This window comes from Notolepis coatsorum (genome assembly GCF_963971535.1).
Source record: "Notolepis coatsorum genome assembly, chromosome: 14".
Taxonomy (NCBI): Eukaryota; Metazoa; Chordata; class Actinopteri; order Aulopiformes; family Paralepididae; genus Notolepis; species Notolepis coatsorum.
The window spans coordinates 89,471,934-89,491,706 of NC_140178.1; the positions used below are offsets into that span (position 1 = coordinate 89,471,934).

A 19,773-nucleotide genomic window follows, 5' to 3' on the forward strand; every position below is an offset into this window, starting at 1 on the left:
AAACTGCACGTTCACCTCACATCATGTAGTCTTTTAAGTTCTCCTTAAACGATGCAGGTAATGCTGTGTATTTCTTTTTTTTTTTCATTTAATTTTTATATTTTACAGTGGCCCACCTGCCTGAGGGCTCATCTGTATTTGGTGTGTGCGTGTGTATGTAAATCTGTCAAAAAGTCCCCCTATTTACTAAGCACATTGCAATCCGGTCAAGTCCAGTCTTTTAGACCGACTGACTTTTCATTTTTTTTTTTTTTATAGTTTTTTTTTTCAGGTTCAAGTCTAAGCAGTTGAAATCTTCATCTGTGGAAAAAGGCCGTATGTATACACACCTAACAGTCCCTGCATTTCTATATATAATAGCTTAAGTCTGGCCATGAGAATGTGTGTAAGCATGTCTCACATTTCTGCTATACGTGTGTGTACATTAATATGCATACAATGTATGTGTGTGTATGAATGTGTGTATATGTGTACCACATTAATATGCATAACGTGTTTATGTGTGTGTGCTATATTAAGTACATGTGTTTCCCAGTGTATGTTGTGTCAGTGTGTCTAAACATATACTTATAAATGAGGGGGCGTGTCAAATAGAGTCAGCCCCTCCACCCAGCAGGTCGCCAGGCAACAGAGCGGCAGGGCTGTCCATTGGGTGCCGTTCCTCCATTTGGGGCGCCCCCCAAAGGCTGCTGCCGGGGTACCCTGCTGTCACCCCTCCCCAGAGCCCAGACCTCCCAGAATCCATTCCCCCAACACCTCCGCCCATCCCCCCTCCTCCTCCGCCTCCCGCCTCCCCGGCCCCATTGGTGCTCCACTGCGAGAATATACCCAGCCCGGGTCCTTGAGCCGCGGAGGCGTCCGAAGCTCCCCCTGTCCCATCCAGACTCTGCCAGCCAGAGCCGGAGGACCCTACGCTACCCAGAACCCCTCCTGCCCCCCCTCCTCCGGGTCCGCTCGCCACCGCCCCGCTTCGCTCGCTCGCCGGGGAGCTGCCTCCGCTGGTGGCCACAGCTGCGCCTGTTCCTGACGAGCCCTGAGCCCCGCCGGCCACCACCCCTCCAGGGCTGGCCCCCTCCGACCCTCCAGCCTGGGAATGTGCAAAATAGCGAGCGACTTCCTCCTCACTCACAAACTCAGCCAGGATTGTGGTGTTGCCCAGAACGCACCTGGATGAGAGAGAGGGGGGAGGGGGGGAGTGGACAAGGCAAGGGTTTTAGTGTGGAAACACTAGTGAATACTGAATGGCGCTTTTGTATTACAAAAGTACTGAAGAATGTAGATTATCTAATTACTGAGCGCTTTGAAGTACTCAATGTGTGTTATGGACCAAGTACAAATCACAGGAACTCCACCACCAGAAGTAGGGCTGTTACGATACAGGAATACATAAATGGCACACAATTCAGAAGGACTTATCTCTATATTAATGTATATTGCAATATCTGCTTAGGTATGGAAAATCAAATCCGTATCAAACGGAAACTGTAATCTTCAATTGATCGAAACGTAAACAAAAAGGTGCCTACAGAAAAAGTTACATTTCCTACCCGCTATCTAGTTTGTTGAAGGATGTGTTCGGTCTCCAGTACAAAATAAGAAGGTAAGGAACAAACGTCAAACAAATGCACTAGCATATGCGCTAGGATCTATGCACAAAAGCGATTGTTCTATCCAGCAAATCTCTCAATTATAACAAGATTGTCTAGCTAAGCAGGTGAAGTATTTAGAATGTTGGCCAAACGACACGGCCAGTCTGGGTAACGTTGAATGAAAGAATGTATGGCAGAGCGCACAGTAGGAGTTGATAGATCTAGTGATCTATGCACTTTTCCAGCAAATCTCTTAGTTACATCAATATTGTGCTGTCGGAACAGTTTTATGTTTGCAGTAGGGATGTTCAGAAAAAATAAATAATGCACATCCTCCGTTTCTTGGTGCTGAGCCAAACTGTAAAAACAGTAATACATAAAACAAAGCAGGGCTCGCAACTCACTTGATGCTCCAAGGTGTTTTAATTGCTATTATTAGCAGTAGATACAACATTTCGACCGACCCTTCCGGTCTTTTTCAAGTATGAATACAACACAAAATGACATCTTTCTAAATAGATTAGATATCAGCCCCACCTGGTGATCAGGGGCGGTCCCAAGACTTGCATGATTTATACATTTTATATACGATTTAGTAACTTTTCCATTTGACATTTTTTAGAAGGAGATTTTTTAGAGAAATATATATATTACATATATTAAACACAGTTTTAGACATAATTTAAAGATAGGCAGCAGGCAGCAGTGTGTAAGGTACTTTCTTTGGACCCGGTCCAGGTCCTAGCAACTGAAAACAAAAAAAACAAAAAAACAAAGTCTATCTATCGACTGTCTCCCTCTATAAGTTAAATTTACAAATAAGGTCTAATGTCAAAGTCCTCATTGAGTCCTGTTGGTGCCATAGTTTTAAGATAATGGATCCACCATACTTCTCTCCTCAGTAGGAGATTATCTATATCTCCCCCTCGTCTTGGAAGATGCACTTTCTCTATTCCAAGGTATCTTAACACTTTCAGTGCCCATGACGTCATATCACTGATCTGAGATCAATAAAAGCGATCGATATTTGGAATGGCGATCAGGAATTGGAATAATCTTTTTGGATAACATCTGATCTCAGGTAAGGAATCTATTTGACCAGTCTTAGGATAATCAGACCTGTTTTCACGGAGATATAAGCTTTTCCCTGTGAGCGATCAGGAAATAAGAGAATCGATTTTTCAGATCGCCTATATAGCGTGCATACGTACACATATACTATCGATAATCTAGCGTTTATTTGAAAACTATTCATAAATAGGCAGAAAAATGACAACGTTTTTGTGTATTCTAGAATATTCCAGTAAAGGGCGATTATCGCGGAATATTTATATTTTCCTTGAAAACAAGGGCTTTTCAAAATGCTATAAAACGAAAATGAACCTATAAAAAAACAATCCGTTTCGACAATGTTGACTGCAAACAAGTCATTGATAAGCGACAGGCAGATTAGACACATAGCCATAATTTAAAACATAGATTAGGCGTTTTAACGCCATCATTGAAGTGGGTGGTGGCACTCAAGCACTAAATCGTGCGCCCCCTGCTGGCACTGAAAGTGTTAATGATGAGACATTGTGGCGTGCCTTTTTGAAATGTAGATCTACTGGGCTTTTTTCATCCCCATTCCATATCGTACTCCTGTGTTCAGCAATACGTGTTTTTAAAGCACGTAGGGATGTTAACAATTAATCAAAGATCGATTGATTGATCGTTAAGGATTTACTCTAACACATGACATTTACTCGATCAAACAATGATATGTTAGAATGTTGTCGGTCTCTTATTACATTGTAGTCGTCAATAGAATGGTGTATTTTCAAAGTATGTTCAATGAACAGATAGAGGGCGCAATATAACTATGACGAGAAGGAAACTACATCATGTGTCTGGAAAATAAGCGAGGGAAAAAAACACGAGCGACGGCAACTTGCAAAATTAAGCAGGCTAAGAGAAGCTTTGATTTAGAAAAAATAACCCAAGCCAGTCTGCGCATTTATCGAAAAATGGCATGATCGATATGGTTGACGGCAAAGGATTTCAGCAAATTATACACTTGCTTGAGCCAGTGTACCATATCCCATCCTCATCCTGAGGCACAACCGCATCGAGAAGAGCTACACAGAGTGGCGTGTCACCACTGCTGTGTTGCTAACTAGAAGTTTGCCGGGTCGGCATATGGCAGACCACCTCGCATAATAAAAGGGAGCCATTCCCCATCCCTGGTTACAAATTTCGTATAAGAAGTTGATAAAAGTCATCTATGCATGTGCATGAAAACTATATTTCCCCCCACAAATCATAGTCTGTTGCAAGTTCCTGTTCAATACAAGGACCATTATGGCAAAAGAATTGCAGGGAAAATTAGTCTGTTGATATAACTGATCACAGATCTGATCAGAGAATTGTCCTTCATGTTCTAGTCTAGACACTGGGATGCCTTTTTCATACGTCAGCGGACTAATTTGCATAATGTTCGCAGATCTTTAGACCACTGGCTGAACAAACTTTTTAGTTCCTTTAAATGTAGTTCCTGAGACTTAAAAGGTTCTGGGTAGTTTGGGTTTAAGTGTTGAGATGAGGGGTTAACCTACATGTGCAGAGCACCCTGGGCCTTGGCTGCTTCCTGCCTGCTACTGTAGCGAATCAGAGCGCTGCCCTGGGTCAAGCCGAGGTGGAAGGTCAGCAGGGGGCCGTGCTGCATGCAGATAGTCCTCAGTGTGGAGCCATCAATCTGCCAAAAGAGACCCAAGAGAAATGTGGGTTAGACGTGGGTCTAGCTGTTTTACAGCTAGAGCGGAGAATAGTATCATATGAAACTAGAGATCTTGAGGAATCTGTATACCAGCCATTTCATTAAAAGTAAATAAAATAATATAGTAGGGTGTCTTGACTTCTCACATTTAACATGTCAGAATGTACTTAGGCTCAGTGGAACAATAAGAGTCTCCGCTTCACAACCAATTCATGCAACTTTCATGAACTCTGCAGTTTTGTACAAAGATAATTTTTTTGTTCGTTAAAATAAGTAGTCTACGTGTTAAAATAATAGCTCTACACTCATTGATATAAAGTGTCTGGTCAGTAACATGGGTCTCCCAGTCCGTCCGCTCTGCAGTAAACACAAAATACATTTTCTGGTATCCTGTTCCCACTTTATCCAATCAGGAGAGAGAACCCTAGCTGTTTGCAGTGTGGAGTTCTCTCTCCTGATTGGATAAAGCGGGAACAGGATACCAGAAAATTTATTTTGCGTTTACTGCAGAGTGGAGGGACAGGGACTGGAAGACACAAGTGACTGACCAAACAAAGCAGCGATGGCTGTTGGAATGTAGAGCTATAACACACATATTCTAACAAAAACACATCACTTACAGGACCTTTACGTTGCATAAATTGGATACAATCCTACATGTAAAGCTGAGACTGTTATGTAAATAACCTGGTTTATAACCCAAACCACAGTATCAACATAAAGGCACAATTTGGGTCTAAAGAATATGCAGCATAGAAACAAGCATGGTGCGCCCCCCCCCCCGCGCCCCCCCCCCCCCCCCCCCCCCAGTTACTATGTTCTGACATACAATAGCATTTTCAAGGTGGCCCACCTACAAATCTAGTCAAGTATCCATGCCTAACAGGATTATAAGACACCCTATCACTTCTCAGTAACAATAGCTTGTACGGTAAGCACTTTATAAAATTTGGACCTGTACTACATAAGACTTCAGGCTATGGAACCGCTGTTTTCCAGTTTATACCTCTATGCTGGAATATTGGAATATGGAATCTTGCAACCACTACAGAAAAATTTGAGTACGCAAGTTCAACTCAAGTTCAGACCTCTGTTACTCTATTTCATTAGCACTAAAAGTGATTTTCCTTTTTTGCATTAGTAACTTCAGAATGTTATCTTTCAAAAGAGACCAGGCTCATGCATGTGCTATAAGTATAAAGCTAAGCTTTGCGAAGAAAGTATGCAGTCCTCAAGTTCAAGTAAATAAATGGCCACTTTTCTGGGTGCCTGTTAAGAGGTTAAAGAGGTTCTACCGTAACAGCAAAAATAGTGGTGCACGATAGTGGTGGTGGTCATTCTTTTACACATCGGTATCGTTCCGATGTCAAAATATAATATCGGCCGCCAATATAATACCAATACTTTTGGCTTTTTCCATTTAAGGCCTACTACTGTAGTTTAAAGTTTTGAACTGTTTTACAATGTTCACAAAATACAGTGACTTGGTCTCAAGTGAGTTGAGAATACTCAGGGTTGGCTTATCCATAGTGTGAATTCAGGACACACTTGTATCCTTTATAAAAAAATATTTTTATTTAACATGTTTTGGTCTTAAATAGTTTAAAAATATCATCATCATCATTTCTGAAAATAAATTACAAAAAAAAAAAAAAATGCGTTTTGGAAAATAGCTCTTTATTTGATTATCATCATACAAAAGTGTTTTCTATACAGAGATATCGACATCGGCCAGAACAGCAATATTAATATCGGTTATCGGCCACAATTTTCACATCGGTGCATCACTAAAAACAAGCATGCGTGCACACAAACACACCCTCCCTCCATGCCAAATGTCAGCCCCCAAGGGCAGAACTGTGGCCGCTAGAGGGTGGAGACACTTTTGTAGCCCAACCAACCAGCCAACAGAGTGACCTATAGAGCTGCTGGTCGCAGCTATTTAAATGTTTTGTTTTATAAATAAAATTAAAAAAGGGAAAGTGTCTAGGTTGCAGAATTAAACATTTTCCATCCCATGTTCCATGTTTTTCCCAAAGCAGCCCTTCCATGCCAGAGTTATTCATGCAAACCCTAATTGATTAAATGAATCATCCAACTTCACAATCCAATTACGTCCGGGTCACGCATGACTTCGTCTCATTTGCATAAGATAGACTGAAGGGGAATGCTGATGAATGAGAAAGATGGTTTAATGCTTTGCGATTCAAACCCTTGACGATCTGTCCTGGGCACGTGGGCAGCCATTTTCATTTTATGGCTGAGATAAATTGCACTCCGCCAGTGGGTCGCGAGGAGATTAGAAATCCTGAATTGAGCACACTGCGCAATCCCCGTCACTTCTGGTCTCTCTGCCCAGCGAGTTCACCGGTGGTGACGGTGTTAATATTTCCCCACTGGTAGGGTCTAGATCCCATCGCTTGGAAGGACGTTTTTAAAACCTTTTATTTAAAAATATTTTTTTTAAGGTTATAGCTTGGCCAACTAGTTATGACCCGCCTTCCAGATCGCAGCCAACGGATCGAGACACCACCATTTTTTACTCTGCTTTCCTGCTTCCTCCTCCTAACACCCCCCACCTCCCATTCAGTTGAACCACTCCCTCTCGACCCCTCTTTCCACTAAATCTCTTCTCTATGAAGAGATCGTCTCCCTCCATCCTCACCTGTGGGGTGAGGTTGCTGAGGAGCAGCCAGCAGCTGCCCCTGGAGGCCACACCATCACTCCAAGCTGAGAGAGAGACAGAGAGAGAGACGGAGAGAGAGAGAGAGAATTAGGAGAAAGACAAAACACTTGAGTCATGTTAACACTATGGTCGCCAAAACCGCCGTACGACGTCTTTCCTCGCCATGCTCATTCTGCCAAAGACACCGTACCAAGTCTTTGATATCAATATTTCAAAAATCTGTGATCGAAATCATATTTCTCCCCCGGAGATTTGAGATCTACTGTTGAGCCCCTCTCAACTCGCCAACGGTTCAAGAGCGCCATCTGGTGGCCGATCGGCGGATCGCCCAGGGCAGAAACAGGAAATGAAAGCTGGTGCTCATTTCAATTCGGTCCGATCACTCGGTAATAGTCTCAGGACTCGAGCTGATCACAACGGATAGCAATCCGTTACCAATAACTCGATAAACAACATGATTTGGACGTATATACTATTATACAACCTGGAAATGGATAGAATATTTCTGTTCCACGCTCATCGCCCAACGGAGCGAGGAAGCTACGGTAAGATTCAACGTTATTTTTCAAAGTGTTCGATACTAACTGCTCTAATGATCATATCACCCACACTAGATGAATCATCTAACGTTGGCCACGGAATTATAAACGACCCCCCCCCCCCCCATCCGGTCATCATCAGATCATACGTAGTAACTTCTAGAAGTACGTCCATTTGAATTTTTTTATCTCGCGCATATTCCTATCAAACTGTATTTCATCATCAATATAATGCATTTGGAGCTATAAATCACGTTCTGGAGAAAGCTGCAGAAAACGATAAAAACATACTTATACTTTAGACCGTATTTTAGTATGAATATGTGAATGAAAAAGTATAACGTTGCTACACCCTGAACAATAGATATAAGACGTTGAATGGGCCATAGTAATGTCAATTTAGCAATACAATTAAAAAAGTTATAGCCCTGCAAAGAAGGGGAACTTCTCCATGTTAAATAGGGCTGGCGAAGGATGGTAAATTATAAATTTAACCCTGGCGATCAAAGTGTTAAGAAAACCTTTATTTATAATAACACCTTTCAATACAAAGTAACTAAGTGCTTCACAAACCAAGACCAAAATAAAAAGAAACTGCACTTCTCTCCTGTCATGTATAATGTATACATGTCAGATGTTTAATTTAATGAAGCATTACAATTATCTATTGAATATATAGAATACATTCCCCTGATACATAGTAGGGATTTAAGTTGTGAATAAATGGTTGTGAAGCAGTTAAATGTATTTCAGAGTTTCTTCAAAAAATTATATAAACAGTACCTGGCCCAAACCTCGAGTCCTGGCTGGGCCCACCCCCTCCCCAGCCCCTGGCCAATCGCGGGCCTCCGCCGCCCCATGGGGAGGGCGAGGCCTGCTTCTGACTGGTTAAGCCGGGAGGGGGGCGTGGCAGCTGGGAGCTGTTGCGATTGATCTTCCACAGCTTGTTGTGTCCAATGGGCTCTGGGGGCCAGCTGGGCTTGTACTCCGAGTACTTTGCTGAACAGGAAATGGAAGTGGGTTTATAACAAACAGACCATAGAAACTGAAGAGTGGAAGAGACACACATTCACAATGAATCTTTCCACAAGAGGCACAAGCAGCTCACGCACTGGCAAAAACACAGTACGGTGTAATAATAATAATAATAATAAATCATATTTGTAGTGCACTTTTCGTTTAAACTAGGATCCCAAAGTGCTACATGGTTAAAACAGTTAATTTTTTTTAATTATTATTATTAATAATAAAATTAAATACAGAATAAAAATACTATTAAAATAAAACAGTTAAAAACATAGTATAAACAGAACATTTAAAACCGCGCAAGAAAAATTTAAATCACCAGAAATAGCTAGCAATCAAAGACCTTTTGAAATAAGAAGGTGTATACACCTTGCACGGAATGTTGTAGTTCTTTCTTTCAGGACGTAACCTAACTATTGATGGCCACTTTCAAAAGAAAACGCCTAATATCTGTGCAGTGGCAGAGTAGGCACAACTCTGGAAAGCATGATATCACTGTTTATCTCTGACTTATTTACAAGATCCAGTGATCAAAAACACCAATTTGTTACATTTTTGTTGTTACATTTAAACATCAACTGTTGTTTCTTCCAACATGGAGGACAAATGGGCACTCTAAACATTCAGTGAAAGGCCTCCGTTGTGAAGAGTGAGAGAGATAAGTTGAGAGAGATGAGTTGAGAGAGAGAGTACCTGTGCTGTGTGTATTGCCGAGGGGGCTGTCTGAGGCACTGTAGGGCCAGGCACCAGGTGAAGGCAGCGAGGTGTTGAGGGAGGGGTTTGGCCCTGCAACACACCCAGAGAGGTCAATACAACACACACACACACTGTAGTAGAAAAACATGGCAAAAGTGCCAAAACACTCCCATTGCAATCATGTCTGTCCAGTGACCCCAAAGTGATGGTCTAAGCCTATATGTATACTGCTCAGTAACATGGGATCAGTCCTCAGTATTGATTGGAACCTTTATTTATTCTTGAAGGACAAAAAAAGTACATTTGCATGAATAGGACAAAAAGGGGGAAAAAAAGAAAAGAGAATGAACTACGACAGAGATCAAACAGTCACAGGTAGGGAGGTTTGTGATGATGTTTTTAAATTGGCCATAGAATAGTGGGGTATTTACTGTTGAGTTGAAGATCATTCCAGGAATCTGGTGCCTCAAAACAAAAAGCAGACTCACCAAGTTCAGACTGAACTCGTGGGACCTTAAATGTGAGTCAATCGTTTGAGCGGGTCAGATAAGATCCAAAATTCTAAAATCTCAAATTCCAATCTAGCATCGTTGTGATATATTGTGGAAACTTTCCATCAATGGCCTCAAAGATGAACGGATACCAATGCCTATTTCACCTCTCTGATAGATAAGACCAACCCACCTTATCATACAGGAGGCAATAGTATCAAACGAATGGTCTATGTATAGTTTTTATTTAAGTTCAGGACTCCGCATCAGTGCATCCCCAGCCATATAAACTAAGGCAGGGCGATATGACCAAAACATCCATCATTAGTTTTGACTTCGAGTGGTCTATTTTCTTTTACGTTTTGAGCAAGGATATCTTTTCCATTAGCTACCTTTGCATGGACCCGTGATGGTAGACCTCCCAGACACAGTATAAAACACATGGGAACCTGGGTACCTGTGTTGTCTCGCAGTAACTGGTGGTCCGAGTCATTGAGGTTGGGGGGTCCTGGGGAGCCCAGAACACTGCCAGGGGTCATGTAGGGGTCAGACTCTGGGTCGCCAGCGCTCGGGATTCCCTTCCAGGGCACGCCGGGCTGGAACTCTGTCACCACAATAAGCAGGAAGGAAACCCATGAGGATTAGGCCAATTAGCTTTAACAATCCAGATTCCTGAGCCTATTTTATTCAAAAGGAAGATATTGATTTAAATATGTATATAGCCTATATATAATAAATACATTTTAAATCATATCTCCTGTGCTGGCACAAACACTACCATAGCATGGAGTGGAGAGATAACACACAATACATATAATACCGTAATTCCTCTAATAGTAACCCCGGCTTGTATTTGTTTCAACTGTAGCGGGTACCAGGCTTGTATTAGGAGGAGGCATGTATAAGAGAGAGGCCTATATTTCTAATTTTCAAACGGATCATAATGAATAAATCAACATTTTGTGTCAGTTTGAACCCAGTAAAATGTACTGGGTTCATTTATTGAAACCAAGTACTGTATGAAATAGTAAACAGTGCAATTACAGGTGGTCGCTGGTCATTTCAACGTTTTCAAAGTGAAATCAAGTAACTAGCTCAGTATGCAGCTCAGTATATTAGTAACCAGGCTTGTATTAGGAGGTCGGCTTATAATTGCTTAGCTCAAGAGCGCACCCGGCCATTAATAGAGACCCGGCTTGTATTTGAATACCGGTTACTATTAGAGGAATTACGGTAAATGCATGGAAATATACTAAAAAGCTATTTATGGCCAGTAAAAATCTCTCTGGCTGGTATTTTTTTATTAATCTAAAGCTAAAAAGGATGAGGATACTCATTAAACATTTTGAAATATTAAATTGCAAATATAATCAATTGTTGATTTTTCTGGTAAATTAATAGTTTAGATTAATTGACTAATCGATCAAATAATAAACTGATTTAATCGATAACAAAATAATCATTAGTGACAGCCCTATATACAGATATTTACCAGAGTGCTGTGCAATATAGAGATATTTACCAGAGTGCTGTACAATATACAGATATTTACCAGAGTGCTGTGCAATATACAGATATTTACCATTTCGCTATAAATAGGCTTAGATTATGATTAAGGCACATTAAGGCTTTGATGATTTTTGCCCTCTCATTTTCTAAATTCAGAGGTTGCTTTGTGTAACGCTAAATACTTTGCAGAGATTTTGCATTCTCTGATCCATTAGTAACGGACCGGTATCCAGTTTTACCGCTAAATAATTTATGTTTGCATACTGTATGCCTTACGGTGCGCAATTCTCGCACAGTCGCCGTTTAATCCATCTCTATGATAGACTAAACTAAATCTGTAATGCGCCCAAACAGCAGACTTAAACGATGCTGAAAAATATCATGTGATATAGCTCACTGTGATGGTTACATTTGGCAAATAATGCGCAGTTCACAGCCATTTCCCATTATGTGCTCCATAGACTGGGTGGGCGGGTGCTTCACTTCCACCCCCCCACTCAGTCAGTCAACATTACGTTAGAAAAATCTATTTGACATTTGTGAGTAAATTCAGAATCGTCCATGTCTGCATCGCGATGCATCCAAGAATCAAATCTTTCCGCCACCCATACCGATCAATCGGTCGACCGATACCCTATCAGTGCCAAACCGATCAATCGATCAACCTCTAGTTGGGAGACAATCTAGGGGTTGAAGATTTTCACATCAAGCCAACAGCTGCCTTCATGGTAGTAGCCATCAGGCTCCACAATCAAGGGTATGGGTCTCTGGCAATAGCTGGAGAACTAATAGCTGGAGAACTAATAGCTGGAGAACTGGAGAATTAATAGCTGAAGAACTTTTAAGTGTTAAGACTATCTGACTCTACTACTACTACTAAACACTTCACAGACATTATTAATATTATCTTTTTCTCCTGCCCGTACCTCCCCCTTTTCCCTCCTATGACACCCGACTTTCCCCAAGGGGATTAATAAAAGGAACACTTGACTAGACTAGAAAATGCTGAAATTCAGCCAAGATAAGCGCCAGCGAAATGAATCAAAGGCAGCTGTGCCGATCCCATTGTTAACCCATTAATTTGTGTAGATCTTTACGTTTCTACCTAAAGGGGACATATAATGCATCTTTTCAACCACTTTAGGTGACGTCCTTGAATGTGTGAAACATGTTTGTTAATGTTTCTGCTTCTTTCTTGTATTTAACTCATTGTTTTAGTGGGTGTAGCAACACACCTTTTCAATTAACTCTTCCCTGCCTGGCTACCCCATACACACCCAAGAGTAGGGCTGCCGCGGTATTGATTTTTTCCTTACCGCACAAATTTGCGAAGCTATTGAAACCGCTGCTGTAACCAAAAAAAAAAAAAAAAAAAAAAAAGTTTGAATGCATTTTTATTATAATTGTTTAGTAGTAGTCTATTCTTTATAGCATATAGCCTGCCTCTAGTCTAAATGTCTATCTTTAGAGGATGACTTTGCAGCATGAATATTGTTTGGGATTCGGCAAGCACACATTCGTTATTGAAAGTGAAACACAGACAACATAGGCTACTGAACAGTGAACACTGTTTATTGACGCTTGCAGTGAGGTACAACGTGAGGCTCACTCGAGGTAGACGGTGGACGGGTCTGTTGAGGAGCCGAGGCGCGCGCCTCTCTCCCCTTCCCGTCGACCAAGAGTGAATACCTGTAGTCCCCAGGGCTCTGTCCCGACCGGTGTCTGGATCCCCCCCGAAAGGATGGGCGAGCAGCGGCTGGGGAAGACCGGGCGAGCCCGACTTAACGAGAACCATAAAACCTGAGCGCGGTGTGGCTCCAGGCCCTCGCGCGCCGCCGCGGTTCCCAACTCCCCTCTCCCTCACGGGGAGAGGCGGGGGGGATTTGAAGTCTACCCCCGACCCCTTCTTCTTCTTCTTCTTATTATAAAAAAACAGCGGTGATGCGGTATTCAGCTTAACTCTGCGGTGGGCGTGATGTAACAGCGATACCGCGGTAATGCGGTAACCGCGGCAGCTCTACCCAAGAGTAGGCTTGGGCGGTATGACGGTATTCCACGGTATTTAGAAATACAGACGGTAGTGAAAATCAATACCGTCAAAATCACAGTTGGGTTTCAGTTTATATTTACACTGAAACGGAGTTTCGACGGGGACTGCACACACACAGCACGGCCAGCAGAGGGCAGTTTCCTAATGATTGATTGGCTATTGTGAGTCACGTGAGGAGAACACAGAGGTGCATCACACTAACCTCAGTAACCTGTACGCATTTCCTCTATCTCTGAGCAGACTGCTAAAGCTTAAGCAATAATACGTTACAATTGAACGATGAAGCGTCGAAGTTAACCACCGTCACTCCAGCCCACGATGAGCTCCCTGACCACAGATGATTTTGTCAAACGAGCTAAACTTGCACACACTGTCGCATTTGGACAATTAAAGGACAGGAGTCCGTTTGGATTTAAGCAAAACCCTCGCCTCCACGAGTCGCCAGTGACTTCATCCAGCACAACGAGACTACGAGAGACGGAGGCACTTCTTTGGGAATGTAATATAAAACGGGGTGAGTGAGTGTTGACATTTTTTAATCATAATGCAACTGGCTCACGTTGATACAAGGCTAACTAGCTACCGTTAGCTCACGTCGATACCTGGATGGTGCCGGCAGGCGGCAGTGGCTACTGGCTACCTTCTGTAATTTGTTTACTTCGAGGTTGAAGAAAGTGCACTTTCAGGTTGAAAGAACGGCCCTAATCTCAACGTGTTTCAATATAAGCAAGCGTTATGTATGGTGATAATAACGAGTATATTGTTAGCTCCGCCGCTGGATGCTGCAGGCTTCTGGCTACCATTCTGAGAGCTAACGATAGTAGTACTGGATGCTGCGGGCTAACTGGCCATCTCCGTGATTTGTTTACTTGGTAACACGGGTTGCCACCCCCCCCCCCCCCCCCCCCGCTGATGAAAGTGAAAGTCATACCGTCATATACCGTATACCGGGGTATTAGGTCATCAGCGTATGATGGCAGGGTACAAAATAGTTACACGCTCAGCGCCACTGGCTTGTAGATTTATTCTTTGGCGATTAGAATTTAAGGTCTGCCCGCCACCTGGCGGCTAACAAAATACACCGCATCTACCGCTTCTCCTCCAATCCACTCCCTCCAGGCCGCTCACAGTGGTTTAACACTGATGTAATATACTACATGTAGTACAATGCCAAAGCAACAGATGGCGATGTACAAACATGAAGGCCATTTTCAACCAATGAGAAGGGTGAACCTGTGATATCCTGTTCAGGCTTTGTCACTCACATTCTGTTAGAAAAAGTTTTGACGCCATTGTTGTTGTCGTTAGCTTACATGCTAACGTTAATGGCAGCGACCATAGCATTGTGGCTAGGCTAGCTATCATCGCTTAACACTTTGGGTGCCGGGAAACGCCTAAACACGTCATTCCCGGCCATGCTCAAGTTGCCGAAGACGCCTTACAGCGTCTTTAATATCAATATTTCAAAAATCTGGGATCGGATTCATATGTCCCCTCCGCTGGCCTGAGATCCACCAGGAGGACCCACTGAGCTCTCTGGCGGTTCAGGAGCGCCATCTGGTGGCCGATCGGCGCAATCGCTTAACAGGAAGTGCCGTAGAGGTTGTGCTGGACGGCCGTATTACTTCCGGGCACTCGCTAATAGGTCCTGGGACTCGATCTCGACACACTACATAGCGATCGATTGCCAATAACTCGATAAACAACATGATTTGGACGTATATACCATTATACAAGCTGGAGATGGACCGGGTAAATCTACATCCCATAATGATAAAATTTCTACTCTACGATGATCGCCCAACGGCGCGCGGAGACTGGGGTGAGTTTTAGCGTGTAAAGTTACCGTCTTCGATACTAACTGCTATTATCAACATTTGACCGACATTAGATGATTGGTATAACGCTGCCCACGGAATTATAAACGCCCCCTAGCCCATCCGGTCAACATCAGATGACGTGTAGTAACTTCTAGAAGTACGTCTAGTTGGAATTTTTTATATCGCGCTGATTGCCATAAAACTGTATTGCATCATCAATATAATGTATTTGGGGCTATAGATCACGTTCTGGAGAAAGCTGCAGAAAGAGATGAAAACATACTTATACATTAGACCATACTTTACTATGAATATGTGAATGAAAAAGTTTAACGTTGCTACACAATGAACAATACATATAGGACTTTGAATGGGCCCTAATAATGGCAATGTAGCAATAGAATTAAAAAAGTTATAGCCCTGCAAAGAAGGGGACTTTCTCTATAGAGAAATAGAGCCGGCAACCTACGGTTGATAATGAATTTAACCCATGGCAGCCAAAGTGTTAATAGAGCTAGTGAATGGATAAACAACGTTATTTAACATTGCAGAATGGGTACAATTACAATGCGGCTCAATACAAACAATTGTTAAGGGGCCCAGGGGGTGTAGACTGTTGTAGTTTGAGCTAATTTACACCATGCTCCAAAAAAAAAAAAAAAATCTGCCAAGCGATGTGCCGCGGGGAGCTGGGAGCGCTCGATTCAAGGTGAGCGGTGAGCGAGCGGAGAGCGACTTGGGGGCGGGGTCAACATGAGCGATTAGCGGAGCAATTCGTTTCCTTATATCGCTTCCTCAGGGTTCCAACTTGTGTTGACAAAATGCGCTCTCTCTCTAGAATAGAAAGGTGCACTCAGTAGAGCACAGATGTCCGCCAGGGCGGCAGCCACACATAATAATAATAATAATAGATTGGATTTGTAATGCACTTTTTGTTCACTGGGATCCCAAAGTGCTACACTACATGGTTAAAACAGTTAAAAAAATTTAACTAAAATGTGTGTCCCGACCCCACTTCTATGTTTCAATAAATTATTTGCATTTAAAACTATTAACGCTGACTCATTCCTTCAGTCCACTCAAAATTATGCTAATATTCCTTATGTTGTTTATGATATTAATTGAAAATAGCATACGAGAGTATTATATGTAATAATAACACATGGCGATATACTAAAAAGCTATTTATAATTTTTGGCTAGTAAAAAATCTGCCCGGCCGGTACTTTTAAAAATCTACCAGCCAAATGGCTGGTAAGTCAAAAAGTTAAGTTTGTTCCCTGTATGACGGTATGAAAAATTATACCGCCCAAGCCTACCCAAGAGTAAAACAAACGTTTACTAACTGGGAGTGTTCCTGGCTCTGGTACAGCTAATTGATCAATCAAAGCCAATTCATTGTTGTCCCCGCCCCGATGACATCACAAAAGCTAATCATTCTGAAAACTTGACGACCCATCTAGGTCTATTTTCCCCCCAGCGCCTAAAACGTCTCAGCCAAACAAAAACTCTGCAAACCCATCTTCCACAATATGTCCCCTTTAACCACCTTCTGGAGAGTGAAACGAGGGAAATAGTGGAGCACTGGAATGTCTCCGTGGCAACCAACATGTTGTAGACTTTATGAGACACTGAAGCACTGGAAAACGGGCAGGAGCTACAGATACAAATCACAACACGGTGTAGCTTGTGGCGCTCATGTGAGATAGATGGCACGTCATCCTGCATGTGAGGTTTGAGGAGACGTCCGATACAACTGAACATATACGTTCGGACAAGTGACCACGTCCGGTTGTGAATGGTCCCTGAACTGACCAGTCACCGCTGATGGCGAAAATTATTGACCAAACGTTGTAGCCAAGGAGCGTCTGCTCCGAAAGCGATCCCAGACGAGCGCTGGGGAAGGTGACACAATAAGACGAAGAAGTCCTTTGTTTTGACTAGAGCCTCGAAATGAAAATGGCAGTGGACGGCCATTTTGGATAATCCTGCCGAATCTTTTAACGGTACATGCATTACAAAAACCAAAATTTTTCGTGGGATTTTTTATAAACTTCGGACCTGTACTACATAAGACATCAGGCTATGGAACCATTATGTTTCCCAACTCCTACCTCTCAGCTGGAACTTAGAAACAGACATCTGGCAACCAGTAAAAAGAAATGCGAATACACAAAACATTTACTTCAGTGTGTTCAAACCCGTTACTCCATTCTATTAGAACTCAGTGATTTTTTCCTTTATTGTGTAAGAAACTTCAGAATGTTACCCTTCAAAAGAGACCAGACTCGTGCATGTGCTATAAGTATAACGTATAATAAATCGCAAATTACTTATAGTCCCAAAAATAAATGTCAAAATAAATGTGCCCCATTTTTGCCCGATCCTTAAAGGGGAACTCCAACATTTTGGGAAATTAGCTTATTTAACATCTTCCCTGGAGTTAGACAAGAAGATGCATACCAGACTTTGCAATCAAAAGTTAGGGGGCGCACTGAAATTATGGCAAGGGTTATTAGCCCCCTAACTTTTGATTGCAAAGTCTGACATTGAACCCCTTTTCAGGAGTTGACCTAGAGCCCACCAAGGTCATGCATATCAAGTTTGGTCAATGTCAGACCTTGCAATACACTGTAAGGCACTGTAAGGCTACGGATCTGCCTCACTTCCAGTGATGAAGCTAAGCTATGCTAACGGAGCGTCTATTCCCAAAGCTAAATGCACGCACAGAGACAAAAAAGGTATGTATCTTCTTGTCTAACTCCAGGGAAGATGTTAAATAAGCAAATTTCCCAAAATGTTGGAGTTCCCCTTTAACACTATGCCGTCCGTCCACGAGTATATACGTGTTTCGTGCCATGCGTTGTGGACCAGAGCCACGTATATACTCGTGGCAAGTTGTTATTGTTTTATTCCATATTTATAACGCTATTAACGTCCGCTATCGAGATCCATTACCTACCCACATATTTGATTTTCGAAACATGCACTACCGGCCAGATCCGCTTAGGGGCGCCATCGCTCCACTGCAGTATCATTGAGGGGATTAAAAAAATGTACAGTCCTGTGGGCGGATCATATGAGCCTCGATTCCAAACGAAGACCCTCCATCTTTGATCCAGTTACCGAACGTATTTTTCAGCCTGGAATAATGGGATTTATGATTAGCCAATGGACATATCGATCTACCAGAATCCGATGACTAATGAAGAAATGCTGCCGGCGATCACATGGCCTGACGGTAGGACAATATTCCCCCAAATTACAGCTGGATTGGACATTGTTTTAAAACCTAACGTGATGATCAGTGAACATGGCTGATTGAACGCACACTATATTGCTAATCAATAATACTAATCGGCGTTCCCCGCCGCCCCCATTTCATCCATAGATGCTCTGTAATAGTCCGGATGCTACGCAGTTTGTTTTATTTCATTCGTATATACCGTACTTTTCGGACTATAAGCCGCAGCTTTTTCCCCCATTTTTCGACCCTGCGGCTTATATAACGGTGCGGCTTATATGTGGACAAAACCCGAAAATCGAAATATTGCTTTTTTTACTGCATTGAAATGTTATTTATCTGTTCCCTTATTTGCTAAACTTAATACAACTTGTAAATGAGTTAATGTCCGACAGTATTGTGTCCCAATGGGAGTCATTCTCTGTAGAGGTGGGAACTTAAAGCTCAATATAAGAACGGCCATGCACCACCACTCACAGAATCGAGAGAGCAATCAATCTGTCAATCCTTTCCGTGTCCGGGCCGGGTGAGGTTTCCCGTGTTGAGTCAAATTAAGCCGCAGGCTCCACTCCTTACATATGGTAATTAAACATTAAAACACATGCAGCTTATAGTCCAGTGCGGCTTATATATGTACACATCATTCAATTTAGCTGCTGCGGCTTATAGTCAGGTGCGGCTTATAGTGCGAAAAGTACGGTATACCGCAGAAATGGCGTTTGATATAACGGCGCCAACGTTTAGCCTATTATCTAGCTTCCTGGAAAAAAGACTAGACGAAAAGCGCAATAAACCTTATATTCACGACGCTATAAAATGACAACCAACCGATGGATTTTTATTTTCTTTAAGCCATTATGAAGGCACGGTTTATGCACTCAAGTGACAATGAGAATGGACAGATAGCAATACTATAAATGATATATATATCTCTTAGAAAGTACATAGGTTTGTAAACAAACCGCTGTCCTCTGAGGCATAAATCGCCGCAAGACTGCGGACGCCAAAGTGTTAAAAGGTTAAACCCTTCAAGCCAACAAGACATTTCTTCCTTGTGATGAAACCCAGGCTTGTTGAAACACATCAGAAATACACTCTACTGTTGAAACCAGAAACCCATTGGCCTGTGTCGGGTCCCAACTCCCATTTAGACCTGATGCTGCATGTGTGTGTTTATACCTTTAAGGCTGGATGCTACATGTGCGTGTAGTTAGCTTTAAGACCTGATGCAACGTTTGTCATTTCAGACAGTGTCGCCATTTTCAAGGTATGAGAGTAATGAAAAGCGCTGTGATTCGCTGAAATACATGTGGGGGAATGCTTTGGGATTTAAATTATTATTTTTATTTTTATTAACACTTTCAGCGCC

General features: G+C 42.4%; 1 protein-coding gene across 1 annotated transcript in view; it reads right to left on the minus strand.

Moving 5' to 3' along the window:
- Positions 1-210: 210 nt before the first annotated feature.
- LOC311240629 (trinucleotide repeat-containing gene 6B protein-like) overlaps positions 211-19,773 on the minus strand; it is a 62,041-nt gene continuing 42,478 nt past the window's right edge. Inside the window, exons 17-22 of the mRNA XM_084329201.1 lie at positions 10,240-10,386; positions 9,289-9,381; positions 8,353-8,568; positions 7,010-7,074; positions 4,184-4,323; positions 211-1,166 (exon numbers count right to left, since the gene is read on the minus strand). Of these exons, the coding sequence (XP_084185327.1) occupies positions 587-1,166; positions 4,184-4,323; positions 7,010-7,074; positions 8,353-8,568; positions 9,289-9,381; positions 10,240-10,386 (1,241 nt within the window). The 3' untranslated portion in view covers positions 211-586. The remainder of the gene's footprint in view (positions 1,167-4,183; positions 4,324-7,009; positions 7,075-8,352; positions 8,569-9,288; positions 9,382-10,239; positions 10,387-19,773) is intronic.